This window comes from Varanus komodoensis, unplaced genomic scaffold, assembly GCF_004798865.1.
Source record: "Varanus komodoensis strain SLA01 unplaced genomic scaffold, ASM479886v1 scaffold3, whole genome shotgun sequence".
NCBI lineage: Eukaryota > Metazoa > Chordata > Lepidosauria > Squamata > Varanidae > Varanus > Varanus komodoensis.
Window position 1 is genome coordinate 12535494 of NW_025335761.1, and position 20647 is coordinate 12556140.

Below are 20647 nucleotides of genomic sequence, written 5' to 3' on the forward strand. Positions count from 1 at the left end.
CCCTTTCACCAATTAATTCACCTAGAGTGGTTATACTAAGTTAGGGATTTACAAGAATCCTCCTGCACAAACTTATAAACCAATCCAAGATAATTCCATGTTGGTACATCTCAATGCAGCTATACCTTCAAACATCAAGCAATTAACTGCATCAGACAGACCTCTGTCCTCAGAAACAGAAAGAGCAGCAAAGCCTCCGGTGAGGAATGGAAGGAGTTCCAATACTTTATTTCTGTGACTGTTATTACTATTAGTTAGGCATGCACACTCACATCCAGCTATGAAACCTGTACAGAGAAAAAAAGGGGCAGAAGTCCAGTCCCACCTTAATTTTTAATGAAAAACACCTAAGAAAGTGATCCAAGTGAATTACAGAAACATCATTCAAAGATTCAAAAACAGTAGAAATCTATTTTGCCAGTGTGTACCAAAGCAGACAACTGTCCTTCATTTTGCTACCAACCCTGCAGGAAATTAACATGTTGCAGTTGATCTATTTGCCATAGTTACTCTTCTGGGTTTTCACTGGCTCTGTGCTTGCATCCTGTCCTGCAGGAGCCACATCATGGTGATCAGTAAAGGAAAAAATGTGGACAGCTTCAAGCTGAGTTTGCCAATCTTTTGGTAGAACCATATTGTGTATTGTACTTGGTGAAATGTAAATTATCTGGTGAGGACTCAGAGCACTTTTGAATCTCTCATCAGATGCTGTAGTGCAGAAAGTACAACAGTATCAACAAATGCTACAGTGGGCGGGGATAATGTAGTGAGGGACAAGATGCCTGTCCAAATTATACTGAGCTTGTATTGAAGCCAGTGTGTGTGTGCAGCTCACACATGATGGTGCCAAATGAAGCCCCCAGCTCCCTGATGCTCCCAGATCCATAGAGTGAGGGGAGGGAGAGGGCAGTATGTTTCAGTGCCATTTTGATATTTCTTTTTCCTTAATGCTTTTCCATTAACAAGCCAATTCCTCCTCTCCCAGTCCACAGATAGCTTGCTTCCCTCTTTCTTGTTTCAAGTGAAAATGGAGCAAACTAAATGTCTTACTGAGCATCTCTTATCCTTTTTAAGAAGTCTCTTTTATTTATTTTTAAGAATATGCCTAATGCAAGTGAAAGAAGTAAAGTGGGAAATACAGAGTGGATTTCTTTTAAAGATGGGGAGATTGTGTTCTCTGGATTCTGTCCTAGTGCTGAAAACTAATTTGTGGGCTGAACACTGAGTGAGGGCAAAAATCAAACTTGCCTGTGCCTGGGGGGCCATGAGGGTGGAGGCAGAGATGGAGGAGAGCTACAGAAAAATTTTTTACCAGGAGTTCCTACTTTGAGGACTTCCTTTAGGTGAAGGGAGATATTAGAACAGCTTTTTAGTAGAGAGAGCCTGTTTGTTGATAGGAGAATATGCTGGATCTCAGGACAATTATGCCATAGTTCTGTAAGCCTGAATTTGTCTTTAAGTTTGTGGAGAGGTTGGATAAGCTGTTGTTTAGGGGTGAAAGACACACCCAGGACTGTTATGGGACTGAAGACTGGACAAGGCACTATTTTCTCTGTGGTGAGGGCCAGAACTGTTTTTTATCCAAGAAATACGGATATCCTTTGCATACCTTTGAACTTCTTCCCTGGTTAGAATAGATGTATGTATACCAAATACAACATGTGAAAGCACACACAACACTTTTCCTCCGCATACATGCATAAGAAAAATATGTATGTGGAATTTAGTTCTTAGCTGTATAGAATGTCTTCTGAACTAAATATAAGGTACACATACTGGGAAGTTTGGATTGTCATGTTGAGGCTACAGCTGTATGATCCTCTAGAATAATTTAACTCATAACTTCTGTTCTTTTGTTTAGAATGACAACAGTTCCTGGACAGTGCCCATACACTTTTTCTTTTGCAACCATACAAGTTTAAAAGTTGACTTTCTTTAAAGTAGCATTTTCTTTATGAATCTCTGCTGGTCCAGAATATTGTACATGATGCATCACAGAGTAAGTAATGAATGGCTCTGAAAAATCACTACCTAGATCACAGCTGAGACACACATCAAAATTCCACAGTAAAAAGCTGTAAGGGCCCTCTTGTCTACTAAAAATAAGGCTGCACTGCTTTCTAAGACTATATTCAGATGAGGTGTTGAAAATGGAGGAAAATGTACTATATTCCAATATTATGGAGTTTTTGTAGCCAGTAAGAAATGGAAAGTGGAATAATACATAGCAACTAATTTTTCCCTTGTAATAGATGGGTAGACAGTGTGAACTTTTGGTCCAGTATCCATCTTCTTGCTCTATAAGGATCTTTGCCAAGAGCAGAGTTCTTCACAGCACAATCCTATGCCCATTTAATTGAATGCAAAATACTTAACAGCATAACCATCTGCATATTTACAACCCTAAGTCCCATTGTGTTAAATTGGGCTTAATCCTTAGTAGGTGTGTTAGGATTCCAGCCTGAGAGGAATACGTTTTCCCCAGTGGAATTGGATATGCCAGTTTTTGTTGATTCAGAATTAGGTCTCTTGTAGTTAGGAAGAGAAGTACCAGTGGCAACTACTCAGACTTGAGGTGCAGCAGACTTCAATTGGAAAGCATATCCTTTCTGAACTAGTGGTGGAGACATCACAAAAGCTCTGTTATCAAATCTGGGCTTTTTGGTTTAGCAATCGAGATAAACCATTAAGACACTTAGTCACTGAAAGAAGCCCCTCTTGTCTCTGTAGTCAGCATTGCTTCCTCTTGCTGCCTCAGGAGGGGCTGGAGCAATTGTCAAGGCTGTTCCTCTACTTCACTGGTAACGTGCCGGTAGCCAAGAGGCCGAGACTTGACGCGGAAGAGTATTGTCAGGATCAGAACAATGAGTAGGAAGAGAATGGATCCACAGACAGCCAAAACCACAATAACTTCTGCAAACAGCAAATGGAATTAGAACACTGATAATGAAATTTCAAGACACACATATCTACCTACAGTTCATCTACCAGAACAATCTCAGCTCACCTGTGTCTTTTGCAGGATTTGCTATCTGACATTCCTGTTTCCAATTCTGTGCAATAACTGGTTCTGTAAGTTGCAGGAATTTCGGCAGAGGGCAACGCTGTTCACAGCCAGGCAGTTCCAATTGGTATGGCTCCTTCCCACTCTCATTCCGAAAGAACATCTCCACTGAATAGTTACTAGGAACAAAACAAAGGATAAGTGGAATTGTGCTACTGATGATTTGTCAGGTGTTTACATTGGAAGTTACTTCCCTATCCCTCTAAAGGTACAATTACAGGTATAATAAGTTGTATCAGACTATAAGTTGTCATTTCAAGCCTGTTAACAGGAATAGCTATCCCCACTTCTGTTAAGTATCCCCTTGTTCACAACTGTATCAATGTACTCTTGAAGCTCCTGCCTGTAATTATCTCATATACACATCAGAAGAAATTGGAACTGTAGAAAGTAAGGCTTTACTAATGCTGATGTAATTAATGTTGATATGATAGCTGATGTGGTGACCAGACTGTTGGACTGGGGACTTGGGAGATTCAGGTTCTAGTCCCCACTTGACCATGAAGCTCCCTCGATGACTTTGGACCAGTCATTCAACTCTCAGCCTAGCTTACCTCACAGGGTTGTTGTGAGGATAAGAATGGCGCTATGTTAGCCACCGTGAGTTCCTCAGAAGAAGAAAAAAAGGCAGGGTATCACTGTAATGTAGTAACAACAGTAATAGTAATTCCTTTAGCACAGAACAAGGAAAACCAAGTACTGTTTCTTCTGAAGATTGCAACCTTTATTTTTACCTCATTTCATCTCCCGTGAATATGTGGACAAACATTAAAGGCATGGCAATTTGCCTTTGACTTCTTATGAAGATACTCCCTTGATTGATAGCAACAACTAATTCCTCACCCATCATCCTCCTGGTACAGCTCAAATATATGACAAGAGGCATATGGTGCTTGTTTCCCATTGAAAACATCCAGAGCCATCTGCAGTGCCACAAGAGTGGTGTCATGCTGGAAGAGAGAAAAAAGACTTGAAAAAGACCTTCCCTTTATAGGTATGGTAGAATACTTGAAGCCACATTTCAGCCTGCAAGAGACAGGCAGAGGCTCCTGAGGTACTTGTAAAATAAGAAAAGGCTCCAGAACCATGGTAGAGCAGGTGGCACACCATTTCTGCAGTGAAAAGAAATGAACTGAAAGAAGCATTTGGTGCTGTGCTATAGAAAGACAGTCTATAAGTGGCAGAACTTGTGGATAATTTGCTCCCAATCTGTAGATGCAGAAATCCTATCTACTCACAAAGAGCACAGAAAGGCCATACTAGTTAACTGCCAAGGTATAAAAATTCTGACATGTTTTCTGTACAGGATTGATTGGTGACCATGTGGGGGGCTGTTTACATGCATTTAATTTTCTTCTGGGGAATGTGCGAAGTCAGGACAGGAAAGGCAGGTAAGATTAGGAAAGAGACAGTGCATACAGATTCCGCAAGCAAACTTACTGCTGAGTACATAAACATTTTAAAGTGGTTGGGTGCAGACACATTTGTTGCTAGCATGAGATTTTTCCTTATTTGAGAAAGAAGGACCCCTGGAGAAAGAGAACAGACAATTATATTCAATTTCTTGATCAACAAGCAAATATTCCCCTGCTATACTTCAAACTGCTTTTCTTACTCCTTCACTTACCACCCTGCAGACGAGCTTTCTCCACCCGTCTGTGAATCCCAAAAAGAAAAGAAAAGCTGAAATCTTTTAGCTGCTTCAGCTGTTTCATCACGTTAGGAGTTACCCAAGCTGGAAGATGCATTTCGTGTGTTTTCTGGAAAGACAACACAAGGTCATTGAGATACATAGCTGAGACAAAAATCATTAAAATACATACCACTCTGTGGAACCATACCACATTTAGTTCAGAAACTGTCATGAGCTTGCTCTGTTGTCCAGGATAAATATTTACCTACAAGCTTTAATTTCTAAAGCAGGACTACATCTGCATTTATAAAGCTATGTTGTTAGCAAACACCTCCAATCTAGTGCCCCTGAGATGTTTTAGGTCAAAATTCCATCAACTTCGGTCAGCATGGCTAATGATCAGGGGTGATGGAGACTAATCCACAACATTCAAAAGAGATCAGAATGGGGAAGCTGCTGTTAAGAAAGTATAATTTCAAATTCTTGAGGTTGGGTCATGGAAAGGAATGGAAGAACTGCACTAGTAAATAGTGAGAGCATCTAACATCCTTCGTATAGCACACTCTCCAAGTTTCCCATTGCAAGATGCAAATTAATTCAATTATCCAAAAGGAATAATGTGGAGGAATACTTTGTGGGCATGTCAGGAGCAGAGCTGGCTGGAGTCAGGGGTCAGACTAGATGGCCTGGGAAACCCCTTCTGACTTGCTCTGTTTCTATGTTCTGTTTGTATAAAATGGATTTTCAGGAAAGAAAATATCTGCCTGAAGTGACACTGATGATGAAAAGTCTAACTTTGTTCATACTTCTTTCCCAATTTGGCATGCAAAGTATCTTTGTTTTGTCATTCTTGAAATTATAACAGCAGAAAGACATCTCAAGTCTACTCTGCTTTTTTCCAATCATTTTTTTTTCTTTTAAACTATCAAAAGGTAATTTAGAAAAGCCCACTTTCCAGGATATCAATCAGTTAGACTCTAGCAGTCTGTAAAATTATTAAAGGTGTATAACTGTTCTTGCAGCATCCTGTCTGGGGAATGCTAAGAAGTGTAAAGTATTCTGTGTAAACATGAACAGAATGCATCCTAGGATTGTCTTGCTAATTTCTTAAATCTTGGTTGGAAAAAATGCAGTTTGAAACTACTGGCTGATTTGAGCCGAAAGCATAGGTCTGATGTCTCAGCAACAGAAAAACTAGTTTATTTAGCATGATTTCCTTTTTGGGTCACATCTGACAAAAGAAGGAATTTAAGGATCAATTATTTGTGGAACTACTGCATGGTATTAATTTACTCTGCAAAGTATGTCCTGGAACTCTGCTATTACCTAGGAATTTTTGCTGACAATTTCTGGAACCCAAACTGTGGACAATCTAAGCAGAATTATGAGCAAGCCAGAATTACATACTTCCATATAAAACACCTAAAAGCAAGATGCAATATCACAAATTCTTTGAAGGGTATTACAGATCTGATTAGCATTATGCTTCAGTATAATGATGTTTCTGTTGTACTGAACATGTAGAAAACTAGAGTTCTAACCATCCTGCTGGGAGTGGCATCCACAGAAATGCAGTAAACTGCAACCTTTAAAAGCGATAGGAAGATGTCAACAAATAAATGCAACAGAGAAGAAAAGTGCGGAAAACAGACTATATTGGCCAGCAACCACCTTCTAGATTACTTAATATGAAAAAAGAAAAATGTCTGTCATTATGATAACTGTATTGTGTCTGGAGGAAATGTTTTTATATTGCAGAGACCTCTTTTGATGGATGGGTTTAATGCATCTTTGTGCAATCTGCTCACTGGCACAAATTTACTACATGTGGAATCCCGGTTATTAAGGTGGCAGGATGTGAAGGGCAATATTTGTTCTTACTGGAATAGCATCCCTATGTTTACCTCATAGAAATGGAAACCTGTCACTTATCTGGGAAAAAGTAAAACAGTAGTTAGGGAACCTAGTCATCACAATACTGAGAATTCAGTCCAGAATTCCTATCTGCACAGCCTCATGCTGGATTCCAGAGCTCTAGAATATTTAGAATTTGATAACTATAGAGCTACAGGCATTGATCCTAAGTATCCATTCCATGAATATATGAGCTCTTTCTGTTTGTAGAAGGGCTTTTGATCTCCACTAGGGAGATTACTTCTGATGGAAGGGGAAAGGTGATTCTTGCAGGTTTCCATCTATACTTTCATCCCACATTCTTCAGCAGACTTTCAGAGGGCTGCCATGGAGGAGGAAAGTTGCCTTCTCCTTGCTTATACTGGTGGGAGTGTCACATGACTAGAGCACCACTTAGATGAATGCAGTAGCCAAATCACTGATTCCATTCCTTAGGTTAAAGTTGTATACACTGTATAAAATAGTGGAACTTTAGAACAATACCAAAAAGCACATTAGCTCATGACAAGCTTTAACCCTTCTCACCAGCATACAATACTCTGTAGCTCTGTTCCAGATTAGTGGTGGACAAACCAAAGAGCTCCATGGTGCCCTTCCTGATTCCTGTTGCAGCTCCACCACAACTCATTTGCCCCACAAAAAAAACTTTTTGTTTTTTTATATTCAGAAAAAATTAAGCCCATAGTACCTACAGAGTACCAAAAAGGTAGCATTTAGCACAAAACCAAGTTAAATATAGCCACTGTGGCTTTACAGTGTAGTCTGCTACCAAAATGCTGCTGGGACCTCTATAATTTGCTACCCCTGCTTTACAGCAAGAATACAGGCAGCTTCAGATACTGCTGTGGTAAATAGTTTGGTGAATACATGACTGATGAATACAATGGCAGACAACTCACCTCACAGAAAAGTGTGTCATATATACTCCAAACAGACTCAAGGGAAACATCCTGGACTCCTGTCATATTTGCCACCATCTCTAGGAATTCCTGCAGAAGCAAAGAATATATCCAGCTCTTCTTTCTATGACCCAAGGATTATACATAGACATAGAATGATTCATAAAACTCAGTATACCATATTTTGGATGGTTCTATTTCGATATTCTTCTGTCTGTCGAGTCTCATTTTGCAGCTGCTCATACCGGGGACAGGGAGATAATGGAAACTTCAGGAGCTAGATAGAGACAAAATAGTTCAGCTAACTAAACAAATCATTTGAGAGTGGATCCCTCCTTATGATCAATCCTGACTGTAAGGCATCTGCTTATTTATGAGATTCTTGGCCTGAACAATTATTTCTGATGAAGGATATATCCTCCAGACAGGTGAAATGGGCCCCCAAAAATGCAGTTTGTGTAAAGCAAGGAAATTTAAGAGTTAGGGTGACGAAGAATGGTAAAGCATAGGTTGCTAAAACTAAGAATGAGGAGAAAATTTATTTGATGCAAACAGGTCCAACCTATTAGTATTTATTTGTGAAAGTGACTTACCTGCTCCACAGAGTCAGGTACTGTGTGGACAGGGATGGGTTGCCAAGAAACATTGGGGTTGAACACCTGCTGCCCTTCTGGGGGGTAAAGTCCTGCCAGATTGGCTTCAGCACTCATCAGGGTTCGATCAAAATCTGTGCTGCGTATGAAGATCTGCCAGAGAACCAGGTGAGACAGTATTTTTCATTTGCGTTCCTAATCTCAGAGCTGTGCAGGAGCAAGAAAAAGAAAATTCTGCTCTCCTGAGTTGATTTACCCACACTCTGGACAAGACACACACAGTGACTCATCCACAGTCATCTGATGCTAACAAGTATGAAATGAAGGAGTTTAATATGACAGTGTAGGAGAAAACAGAAAAATGAGAACTTGGATTTTAAATTTAAGGAAGTGGGTGAGGTAAAACAACAACAAGTATTTAGATAAAGCTTTAAAATGGCACTGGAAATCTGTTGAAAATACATGGTCAGCTCATGATGGAAGCAGAGTGAGAAATTTATTTATTTATTTTTTATTTATTTTTATTTATATCCTGCCTTTTTCCTACAAAGGGCTCAAGGCAGCTTACATCATCCATCTTATCCCCACAACAGCAACCCTGTGAGGTAGGTTGGGCTGAGAGTCTGTGACTGGCCCAAAGTCACCCAGTTGGCTCCATGGCCGAGCGGGGACTAGAACCCAGATCGTCTGAGTCCCAGTCCCATGCTCTTAACCACTACACCAAATCTGTCTTTTTGGCTCACAATGGCTTTTCTCCCCTTTACCATTTTTTCTTGGGGTAGGAATGGGAATTGCGAAGAGTAATCTCTTAACTAGCAGCCAGTGATAGTCTCTCCAAAGAGCCCAAACCGCACATCGGAGGGGCTCTCACTAGTTGGACACCCCCTTTTTTAATAGCTGTGCTCAAAATGTGTGTCATTATTTTGATTTTTTCAAAATTTTCTAGTTGGACTTATACAAATGCGGAGGCACGCACTTCCATGGATCGAAAATAATCCATGCCTGGGCAATGTCCTCAAGATGGGAGTACCTGCTATCAAAATGTAGCAGGCACCAATTCTGCACACTGACCAAAGAGACTCCAAGTAGACTGTTTTATTTTACTTTGTTTTCTCTTGGCAGCTGTCAAAAAAGCTTGCAAAGCATCTGCAATTGTCCCCGGTCTCCCTTCTTCAGTTGCTGTTGCTTGAATCAATCTCCTTCAATTAGCCAGCAACAACTTTAGTGTAGTGAAAAAACAAAGACTTGGCAATTAAGAACTTCTCTTTTCTTTAGTGTTACATATAAGTTATATGCAACATGTTTTGACTCTAGGGTGTTACAGTAGGAATAGCAACGATAAAAGAAGCAAGACTCCCACTCTGAATTCAGCCTGGGCTAAGCCACTACTCCAGTCTGTGTGGAATGAATCATAATCAGGCTGGGTTTGAGATGAGCTTTATTCTAACATTCATGTCTCTATTTCAGAGCTGCTTAACACATTGGCCTGGTTTTGATGTGACACCAGTCCAGTTTTGCATAATGAGAACAAGCTGCAAAAAAACTTTCAGTTTACATGCTCTTTATGATCTGGCATAGCTGTGAGAAGTCTGGAAACCTTTGCTTCTGTACAGATTAACTGCAGCTTGTTTTATTGCTGAAACCCAACAAACAGGTTTATTTTAACCAGGGTTTATTTGAACAACCATGTATTCTGAAGCTGGATTGTTTAGACAAACCATTGTTTACATTAACCAGAATGTACATTCAGATTATGAACTAAATTAGTGGTAGTGATCCTTTCTCATCTTGAGGGGCCACACTGGTTCTGGGAAAACAGATCAGACACCATCCTCTCTGCTGACATATCTTCCCCAGTATGTTTGCCCTCACTCTATTCACACCCACATATTCACACCTCACATATTCACCCGCATTCTCTTTCTCTTTCACACACATACAAATAACTTCCTTCCTTCAGGGGCTGTCTGTTTCTTTTCCATACTGCATGATGAGAAAGGGAGTGCTCTTTGTACCAGTAGGGAAAAGTTCTTATCTTTCATTGGCAGCTGTTCCAATGTAAGAGCTTTCTCTTGCCTCACCAGAGGCTGATGGGCTAGATAGGAAACCTCATGTGGGTTACATCTAGACTGCAGACTGGCAGTTCACCATGCCTGCATTAAATTGTTGTTAATCTAAATGAGAAACAAAAGTTCCTACTTTTTTCAGTGAAATTAGTTTGACCATAGGAGCAAAAGACAGATCTCTCCTTCTGCTTCCACCATGAGCTGACCATGTATTGTCAACAGATTTAGTGAAACATGTGGTAAGCAGATGTCTGGAAATCTCAGCTGATCAGATCCTAGAACTGTATTTTCAGACAGACACATTCCTTTCAAATGTTATGAGGGGACAGACCATTTTAAGATATACTAAGAGAAGAAGAAAATCAACAAGTGGTACTGCCAGCCTGGGCTGTAATATAATGCCATACTATGGAAACATGAACTAATAATACCTAATAACTTTAACAAAAATGGTAATTTAATTTGTAGCTGAAATGTAAAAAAGTACATACAAGTAACCTGAATAGGATGAGTACATTTATGTCATATGTACACACACACACTTCTGGTGTAACATAGGTGTGTTTCCAGTACAAGTAAAATTGAGCCACTTCCCATTTTCACATTGTCCTTTTATTTAAGTGCATGCAAATTTAAATCTGTCTACAGAGTGGCACTGAATGAGTTAAGGAAAAACATTAAGTAGAAGGCTAACAATCTAGCTGGACTGGTTTCTGATCATATAGCAAGTTAACATTCTCATGATAAATCTGTTTCACAGTTGAATAGAAACACAGCAACTGAGACCGTCAGGGTTCTATGTTATTTTTTCATTCAGCATAATTTTCATTATCTGCTTTCATCACTGAAAAAAGGGACAGTGGGAAACTACACTTGAGAAAGTGTGATTGTTCTTCAGGGAGGATTAGAGAGAGATGTTCAAACATGTCCGCCATTTTTCAAGTCACTGACTTGAAAGCAGAAAATTATCTGGTTTATATTCTAGTTGCAAGAACTGTGATTTTATTGTCTTAAATATGGTTTGTTTTGCTTGCTTGCATTAGCCTCATGTTACCAAACAATGTTCACTGGAGCCTAGGCACCACTGTTTTCTTCCCTTGACTTGCTTGTACATCATCCTCTTGCCCAATCTGTAACTATTTGTTTTTCCTCTGACATTTTAACTCAAATAAAGATTTGGCAGACAGTATTAACTGGATGTGATATTTGAAACAAAACCCTTTCATACTGTTACAACATCTTCCTCAGCATGAAGGCATACACTTACTAAAAAAATGAGAAAATGTACATTTGTATATAGGATAGAGAGAAAAAGATTATACCATGCTGCTAGTGCTAATGATTTAGGATGATGCACTAACCTCTTGTCTATTGTATGAGGCATTCAAGAATCCATTGTAACGCCTTCGAAGGACTTGGCCTAGTTCCCACTGTTGCTGCATCCCTTTCTACATATATGAACAGCAGTAAATTAATAAGACAAGCTATATTTGTCTCTCACAAAACAGCACATTGTTGAAAATAAGAACAGTTGCAACTTTAACTGCAGAAAATTTTAAAAAGCTTTGACACCACACCATTCCTCATCCCCCCATTTTGCTCTCCATTTTAAATTCAGTGTATATTTTTCTTTGGTAGTCAATTTAAAGCAGCACACAGTTATAATTTAAACAACCCAACCACTTTCTCTGCTGCTAAAATATGCTGCCATTTCCTGAGAAAGCAAACAGAAAAGTAGCCCAAAATTATCCCCCAAAAGCAAAACAAAATCTTCATGTGCTGTATGCCATTTTCAAAAATAACATGTTTTGACACTTTTTAAAGGTAGTAGTTCTGAATCTCTTTATTTCAAGTAAGCAGTCTGAGTCTCAAGCTCCCACAAGTACTTTCTCCTTGGGATACCCACCTGAGAAAGTTGTCCAAATCCCTGGGGCCAGGCACTTTCCTGATGGGGATCTTGAGGGTATGCCTTCACTGGGGAGCGATCTCCATGGCGATATAACTGAAAGAGCAGTTTGCTATCACAAAGGGGCCAACAAGTTCTGTATGGACCATTGTTGTGCATTTTGCTGCTTCCTAAATGGAATGGACCAGATATAACAGGAAATGGTACCTTTGTCCTGGGGCAAGGAGAGAATGCTGTCAGGATTTGACAGCATTTGTCATATGCACTAAAGGATTCAACACCTTTCCTACTATCTGGAAGGAATAGTCTCCATAAAAGCTTAAATATTGCAACGGACCTTTGGACCACAAAACCTTATGCTTTGATAAAGACAAGGTTTAGTCTTGTTATGCCAACACTCAGGGTTGTTCTTACTAAATGAACGCTTTAATGGTCAATATTTTGTGGACAAACTAAGAGGATCGCACCTGCTTTTAAATCATGAGATCCCTGCAACCTGCAGAGTTAAATGGCGTTCTAGCAGCACAAAAGCAGCAGCTGTTTTCTGCCAGATGAGACGCAACGTACCCCCTTGCCTAAAATGCACCTCATGATAGCTGAGGATGGCTAGACATTTTTCTTCCGTCTTTTTTGCATTTGGGGCTGGAAGCCACGTGACATCTCAGACCGAAGAACTGCCCCTCCCGGCAAACGTCTCTTCACCCCCCCCCCCGCCAATTTCCACCTCCCCACACTCTGTTGCTGCCTCCTCACCAAGGTAACAAAGCGGAGGGTTCTGTTCTGGGCGAGTGGCAGGGCGAGCTCGAAGGTCAGAGTCAGCAGCAGGGTAAAAAGGAGGTTTGCCCAGCTCCAGCGGTTCTTCTTACGCTCCATGGCTTTCCCTCTATCTATCGATGTTGCTTTTTCGACAAAAGTGCCCTGCAATCACTGAGCATGCTCAAACGATCGGAGCATGCTCAGTCTCACCATCTGAAGCTACTAATGTTTATTTTGCCGTTTCTTAGCTCGGTGTGGCTCGAGCGGGAATCATGAGCTGTGTAACGCAGTTAATGCTGTTTACCGGGAAGTAGCCTTTGCGAAAATATGGGGCAGTCCCGAAATTTTAAAGACTGACTAAAAGTGCGTCGAACTTGGAGATCTGATTGAGATCATTGCCCGGTAGGTGGCTGCATATCGTCCGTTGCCCTGCAACTACTTAAATAAAAGTTATCTATATTTCAGATCAGGAATCATAGAATCATAGATCGGGTCCAAGCCACTGCTCAGTGCACGACTCCAAGTTAAAGCATCCCGCTCATATGGCCAGTTGCATATGAATGTCTCTAGTGTGGAAGAGCCAACAACTTCCCTAGGAGATTGGTAACATCGTCCTACTGCTCTAACAGTCATAATTTTTTTCTGATAGCTAGCCGGAATCTGGCTTCCTGTAACTTGAGCCTGTAACTTGAGCACTCGAAGCGATAGGCCAGGTTATAAATGCATGTAATAAATAAATAAATAATACTCTTGCACTCTGGGATGATCGAGAAGAGATCCTGTCCTTCCTCTTTGTGACAACCTTTCAAGTACTTGTAGAGTACTATCATATCTTCCCCATCTTCTCTTCTTGAGGCTAAACATGTCCAGTTCTTTCAGTCTCTCCTCATAGGGCTTTATTTCCAGTCCCTGGATCATCCTTGTTGCCCTCCCTGAACCCTTTCCAGCTTGTCTGCATTTTTCTTAAACTGTGGTGCCCAGTACTGGACACAGTACCCCAAATGTGACCTGACCAGTGCTAAGTAAAGGGAATTGGTACTTCCCAAATTTGGAAGTGATACTTCTATTAATTCAGCCTAAAATTTGCCCTTTTTGTAACCATATCACATCACTGAATCATATTCAGCTTGTGATCTACAACAATTCCAGGATCCTTCTCACTTGCAGTATTGTTGAGCCAAGTATTCCCCATCTTGTATCAATGCATTTGCATTGTTTTTCCTAGGTGCCGAATATGGCATTTATCCCTATTGGATTTCATTCTGTTGTTTCCAACAGTGCTCCAACCTATAAAGATGACCTTGAATATTCTTTCTGTCTTCCAGGGTATTAGCAATCCTGTGCACTTTTGTGTCATCAGCAAATTTGATAACCATTCCCTGCACTTCCTCATCCAAATCATTAATCTAAATGTTGAAGAAAACTGGGCCCAGGACAGAACCATGCAGTGCCCCACTTGTTACTTCTCCCCAGTTTGAGAAGGTGCCCTTGATGAGCACTCTAAGTCCAATTCTGTAGCCAACTGTGGATCCACCTGACTGTTGTTCCTTCTAGTCCACTTGTAGCTAGTTGACTAAGGACATCATGGGGCACATTGTCAAAAGCTTGGCTGAAGTCAAGATATTCTATGTCCACAGCATTCCCACAGTCCATCAGGGAGGATGATATCTTAACAATATCAATACACTTGTGATATCTCTAGAGGAACAGAAACATTTTGATAGATCTTGGTTTTTTTAATTCCTTGCCCTTATCAATGTAGGGTGGGGAGCACTGCCATAGAAAGAATGTGCTATTTTTATCACCTCAAGGAATCATTTGTATGTCACCCCTGTGCCTTTGGCTGTTTTTTCTATATTCTCTGCAGCAACCACTGTCAGTTGTGAAGAACTCTGATAGGTTCTCTCCCTTCTGGATAAATGGGCAATAAAAGGACAAATGTGATTCAGTGTATGTAACTGTTAAGTGATGCATACTGGGGCAAAAATCCCAAATTCTCTTATGAGGTCTGAGCTGGCAGTGCAATGGATCATGTTTCGCCCTGTGGTGGATAGTTCAGTTGATGAAAAAATCAACCCACTATGCAGCAGCTTGTATCAAAGCCAAATCTCTTGTTTAGGAAAAGGGTTTAAAAATGAAGCTGCAAATACTATAATGGCTTTACACAAGTCTGTGGGGCAGCTGCAATTGGAATGCTGTGTGCAGCTGTAAATACAACAGAGGATACTGTGTGCAGCTGTGGACATTTCCAGAGAAGAAGGCTATCAGTGGCTTCTGGTCTTGATGGCAACATACCACATCCAGGATGAGAGACAGAATGGTCATCTCAGACTAGGTATTTACTGTGCATTTGCCATTCCCTACTCACAGTTGTTTACAGTTACTTTACATCATGACCTGTGTCTAACCCGTGCTTCTGGTGAGATTTTTGAACAGGGAAAATATGGCATTTAATTGTTAAAGAGAAAGCACATTCACCTTCTTGTATTTGTGGTATTCTGCTATTCCATAATAACACCTAGAAGTTAAATAATGGAAAAGTAGAAAAGGAAAATCTCTCTGTCTATTGCCTGGATCTCAGTCCTGCAATGAAAATGAAATCAGATGCAGAAAACTGATAGCCAATGAGAGCCTGGTGCAGGAAAACTCTATGCCTCTGAATATCAGCTGTTGGGAGCAGCTTTGAGGGTGGGAAGGCTTCTGAATCCATTATCTGCTTGTAGGTTCTCCATTAGACATGGTTAGTCACTGTGGGAAACAGGGCACTTGGCTTGTAGCCTTTGAGACTGTAATTTATTGTATTATACTGTAATTTACCTGTAACTAGTCTAACCATCTGAGGACATTGTCATAAAAGTGCCTAGCCTAAAACATCCCAACATTTCAGAATCCTGCCTTTTATCTGTGCATTTTAAATATATATATATATATATATATATATATATATATATATATATGCATGCATGCATGCATGCATGCATGCATGCCTGGGGCATAAAAGTTCCCCAGAATCACTATATGAATAATTGTATAATTTTATTCCCCAAAATAGGCCCAATAACAAAAGAACAATATAAGGATTAATACAGATCATCCTGGTCTCTTTCAAAAGCTCTGTTTCTTAGCCAAAACCTGCAGGACACAGAATTAAAATCCACTGAGGAAGAGCTTTGCTATGATTTTTTAACATTAGTAGGCCAAGCGGTGGTTATGCAGAGAAAAGCTCAATAGGCCAAGCACTGTTAAGTAGATTTTCTTGCTTTGCATAGCCTCAGGAAGGATTAAACCTGAAATTACCTGTACTTACTAAGAGGTGAAAGCTAATATTATGTTGATTGAAACCTTCTGCAGGAAAATTTGAACCAGAACATATCAGCTTTCATATGCAGCATTTTTCTTGATTGGGGTAAAAAAATGTTCCCAAATGTGGCTAATGCTACTTTTCTGAGACTGGAAATGGTGGTGCCAGGGACCTGCTGTTTCTGCCATCCCCTCAGGTTTTCTTCCTTTGTTTAAGCAGCATATCCAGCTAATAGTGTTGAATAGTAACATTTGGAAATAAAGCTTTAAATTAACCACAGATCTGCTCATATTCCTTTTTCTCATTGTTTTGATATGAGTGAAACCAAGAGAAAGGTAACATTAGAAGCATTAATTTAAAAAAGCCAAATTAAATAAATCACAAGTGCTCTTTGTGATCCTAGCTGAAGCTGTGACTGTGCCAGAAGCTTAGTCAGGAGAACCTTCTGACATCTTGCTGTGTGTGATTCTGTATTCTAGTGGGCTCCTCAGGGATGTCATTTAAGGAGGGCTTTAGAGATATCCTCCCTAACCCAGTATTTTAGATTATGTGGCTAGTTCATGCCCAGCCAGCATGATATTCTGACCAATTTTGGTGGGAGTGGGGAGAACTGAGCTCAAATCTCCACTGAGCCATGAGGATCACTGGGTGACCGTCTCTCAGCCCAAATTACCCTGCAGGGTTGTTGTGAGGCTATAATGTGGGAAGAGAATATTGTATGCCACTCAGAGCTCCTCAAAGAAAAGACAGGATACAAATACAATGCATTTTTCCACAAGTACCTATACTTCTTGTTAACATAGAGCACAATCCTTTGCATGTTTAGACAGCAAAAACTGTTCTTCAGCTCCCAGCCTTTCCCTAGCCAGCATCATTAGTTGAGATGTACTGGCAGTTTTAGGACTATATTTCTGCCTAAGATGTATAAGATCATGACCTTGGTGGCTCATGAGTATTACTTGACAGAAGTGGCTGAACAAAGAAGACTGAAATTTCAAACTGAGTACCAGGGAAGCCGAAAATACAATGAACTTTCCTAGGAATAATCAAAGAAAGATGAAGCATGTTTCAGATTTTATGTGAGGTTCAGCTGTCACCATCTTTCAGTTGTAACACTACTTTCCCGGCTGCTTCAATCTTTTCCCCTCATAATGTAGAAAATTAAATTGCTGTAAACCATCCAAAAAGCCATATGGCTAATGTGACAGTCTATAAAAGCTTGAAATTAATAATGAATAAATACAGTCTGTTAAGAACAAAAAGATGGAATAGCAATACAATGCCTTTTGATTTAGTAGCAATAAGAACATTCAAACTAGAAGGACCACAAAACTTATGAACCCTCCTACAACGTATAGGTTCAAACTCATCTCTACTAAACAGAATGTAAGAATGAATGGAAAAACCACCAACTGCCTTTTGAGAGCAAGAAGAAAATATCAGGATATACGCTGCCTTTAAAAATATAAACAAATACATTCAAATACTGCTATTTGTGTAGGTGGGGAGCAAGGAAAGTTTATACTGCACTTGGTATTCAATAAATACATTTACCCCTTCAGTTGCTACCATAAAAGTACAAATTTATATATGGTAATACAGAAAAAGTTCAAAACTCTCTGCACTCCCCAGCCAGCCATACTGGGAGTTGGGAATTGCAGGACTCTAAGCCATGGGTCCTCAAACTATGGCCCGCGGGCTGGATCTGGCCTGCCTTGCCCATTTATCAGCCCGCCATGCCCATTTGGACCTGTGCCCATGCGCACACCTGCCACCGCCCACCTCGCCCTGCACGCAGGGAGGCAGCGGTTTGCTCACTCGGAGAAAACGACCTCCAAGCGAGCAAGCTGCTGCCTCGTGCGCCCGCCTCCCCTCGCCCCCCCGCCTGCCCGCCCCACCTTGCCGTGTGCCCCTCCCCCACCTCCTCCGCGCACACGCCCACACACACTGCCCCTGCCCCCGCCCCCTTGCTGGCCCGTGTGCACTGCCAGCACCACCTTTCCGGCCCACACCCAGCACTGGCACCTTTCAACTGGCCCCCTGGTGAAAACGTTTGAGGACCCCTGCTCTAAGCATACATAAGTTTCTACACGAAATAAAGTGAACTGCTCTGTAATAATACTATTCCACATTTTATGGTGCTTGTGTAATGTTTAAGATACTTCTCAGTATTTTTCAATAATTACTAGCAATTTTTCTAACAGAACCATTAAGAGAGTCTGTGTGGAATAGTGGTGAAGACTACAGGACTGGGACTTGGCCATGGAGATAAATGGACTACCTTGAGGCAGTTACAGACTTTCAACCAGCCTACCTCACAGGGTTTATTATTTATTAAAAGCTTTTGTATGCCGTCCTGTTATACAAGATCTCAGGACGGCTTACAATATTTAAAAACAATTAAAACAATTTCAATAAATAATGGAACAAAACAAGACAATAACTCACAAAACAAACAGAGCGACTAAACTTAAAAGCTGTTAAATTTTAAAATACTGTTTAAATAAAAAGGTTTTGGCCTGGCACCGAAAAGAGTATAAACTTGGCGCCAGGAGTACCTCTCTGGGAAGTACATTCCAGAGTCTGGGCGCCACAGCAGAGAAGGCCCTACTCTGAGTTGATCATCTTTTTACCTCTCTTAGAGAGGGTTCCCGGAGCAGGGCTTCTCCCATAGATCTTAAGGGGCATGAAGGCATATAAAGAAGGAGACGTTCCTTCAGGTATCCTGGTCCCAAGCCATTTAGGGCTTTGTAGGTCAATACCAGTACCTTGAATTGGGCCCAGACTTCAACTGGAAGCCAGTGGAGCTGGTAGAGGATCAGCATTATGTGAGAGTAACGGCCGGCCCCCATCAGCAGCCTGGCAGCTCTATTTTGTACCAGTTGCAGTATCCGGACCATTTTCAAGGGCAGCCTCACGTAGAGCATGTTGTAATCCAAGCGGGAAGTTACCAGAGCATGTATCACTGTTGCTAGAGAGTGCTTATCCAGGTAAGGACACAGCTGATGGATCAGTCGAAGTTGTAGGAAAGCACTCCTTGCCACCGCCACCACCTGGAACTCCAGTGACAGCTCTGGGTCAAGGAGTACTCCCAAGCTGCAGACCCTGTCCTTTAGAGAGAGTGCTACCCCGTCCAGAACTGGGTCAAAATCACCTACCTGGAGACCTGCACTGCCCACCAACAGGACTTCCATCTTATCTGGATTGAGGCTCAGTTTATTGGCCCTCATCCAGCCCATTACCTCGGCCAGGCACCGGTTCAGTAAAGCCACCGCCTCACCTGGAACAGATGTAAATGAGAGGTAGAACTGGGTGTCATCAGCATACTGATGGCTCTGCAGCCCAAACCTCCTGATGACCTCTCCCAGCAGTTTCATGTAGATGTTAAATAGCATGGGGGCAAAACAGAGCCCTGCAGAACTCCATGGCAAAGCTCCCATGGCACAGAGCTATAGTCCCCCAGCACCACCATCTGGAATTGGCCAGCCAGATAGGAGTGGAACCACTGCCATGCAGTGCCTCCTACTCCCAAGTCAGCCAGCCTATCCAGAAAGATACCATGGTCGATGGTATCGAAAGCTGCTGAGAGGTTCAGGAGAACCAACAGGGATGCACTCCCCCTGTCCCTCTCCCTGCACAGGTCATCATACAGGGTGACCAAAGCAGATTCAGTACCATAACCGGGTCTGAAGCCAGACTGAAATGGGTCCAGATAATCAGTTTCATCCAAGAGTGCCTGGCGTTGTCCTGCCACCACCTGCTCTAACACCTTGTCCAAAAATGGAATATTGGCCCCCTCTGGGTCCAGGGATGCCTTCTTCAGGACAGGCCGGATCACTGCTTCCAAGGGGGCTGGGATCCGGCCCTCCCTCAGTGAGCCATTATTAACCTCCTGGACCCAGGGACCAATCCCATCACTGACCTCCTTAAGTAGCCAGGAAGCTCAAGGGTCAAGAAGACAGGCGGTAGGACGTACCATCCCAAGCACCTTGTCCACATCATCAGGCCGCAATAACTGAAACTCATCCATTAAAGATGGACCAGACGGAGCTCTGGACACTTCCCGTGTTGGAACAGTATCAACTGTGGGGTCCAGATCGTGGTGAATCTGAGTGATTTTTTCCTTAAAGTGCTGGGCAAAGTTGTCACAGTGGGCTGCCAAAGGTGCGACCACGTCATTTTCCTGGGCGGTGTGTGTTAGACCTTGCACTATTTGGAAAAACTCCGCTGGACGGCACTATGAGAAAGCAATGGAAGCGGAGAAGAACTGCCTCTTTGCCGCCCTCACCGCCACAGCATTGGCTCGATAATGAGCGCATAAGTGTATTCGGTCAGGTTTGTCCCGAGATTTCCTAGCTGTCTCCCAACCTGCTTCATTGCCCGCAACTCAGGCTTATATCGTGGTGCCAAGCGGGCTCTGCTAGGCAGGAGAGGGCGCTTAGGAGCGATTGTGTCAATTGCCCTGATCATCTCCCTATTCCAGGGTTGTTGTGATCAGGATAAAGTTTAGAGGAG

At 41.7% G+C, this 20647-nt stretch overlaps 2 protein-coding genes across 6 annotated transcripts in view; one reads left to right on the top strand and one right to left on the bottom strand.

The window, feature by feature from the left end:
- Positions 1-200: 200 nt before the first annotated feature.
- Positions 201-13029, bottom strand: ACP2 (acid phosphatase 2, lysosomal). Of its 2 annotated transcripts, none has more exons than XM_044435746.1 (11): positions 12829-13029; positions 12076-12171; positions 11531-11617; positions 8104-8256; positions 7689-7787; positions 7511-7600; positions 4692-4824; positions 4505-4593; positions 3908-4014; positions 3008-3183; positions 201-2913 (listed from the first exon to the last, which is right to left on the bottom strand). In XM_044435746.1, exons 1-11 carry the CDS (start codon positions 12946-12948, stop codon positions 2777-2779), a joined length of 1287 nt encoding a protein of 428 aa, XP_044291681.1. In that variant the 5' UTR covers positions 12949-13029; the 3' UTR covers positions 201-2776. The 2 variants fall into 2 exon arrangements, with proteins under 2 accessions (XP_044291681.1, XP_044291682.1); XM_044435747.1 differs by having other exon boundaries at positions 12076-12245; positions 12829-12948.
- NR1H3 (nuclear receptor subfamily 1 group H member 3) overlaps positions 13024-20647 on the top strand; it is a 44490-nt gene continuing 36866 nt past the window's right edge. For 2 of the 4 annotated variants that reach the window (XM_044435752.1, XM_044435751.1), the window contains exon 1: positions 13024-13233. The gene's annotated coding sequence lies outside the window, so the exon portion shown is untranslated. The remainder of the gene's footprint in view (positions 13234-20647) is intronic. The other 2 variants (XM_044435748.1, XM_044435750.1) reach the window with 1 other exon arrangement.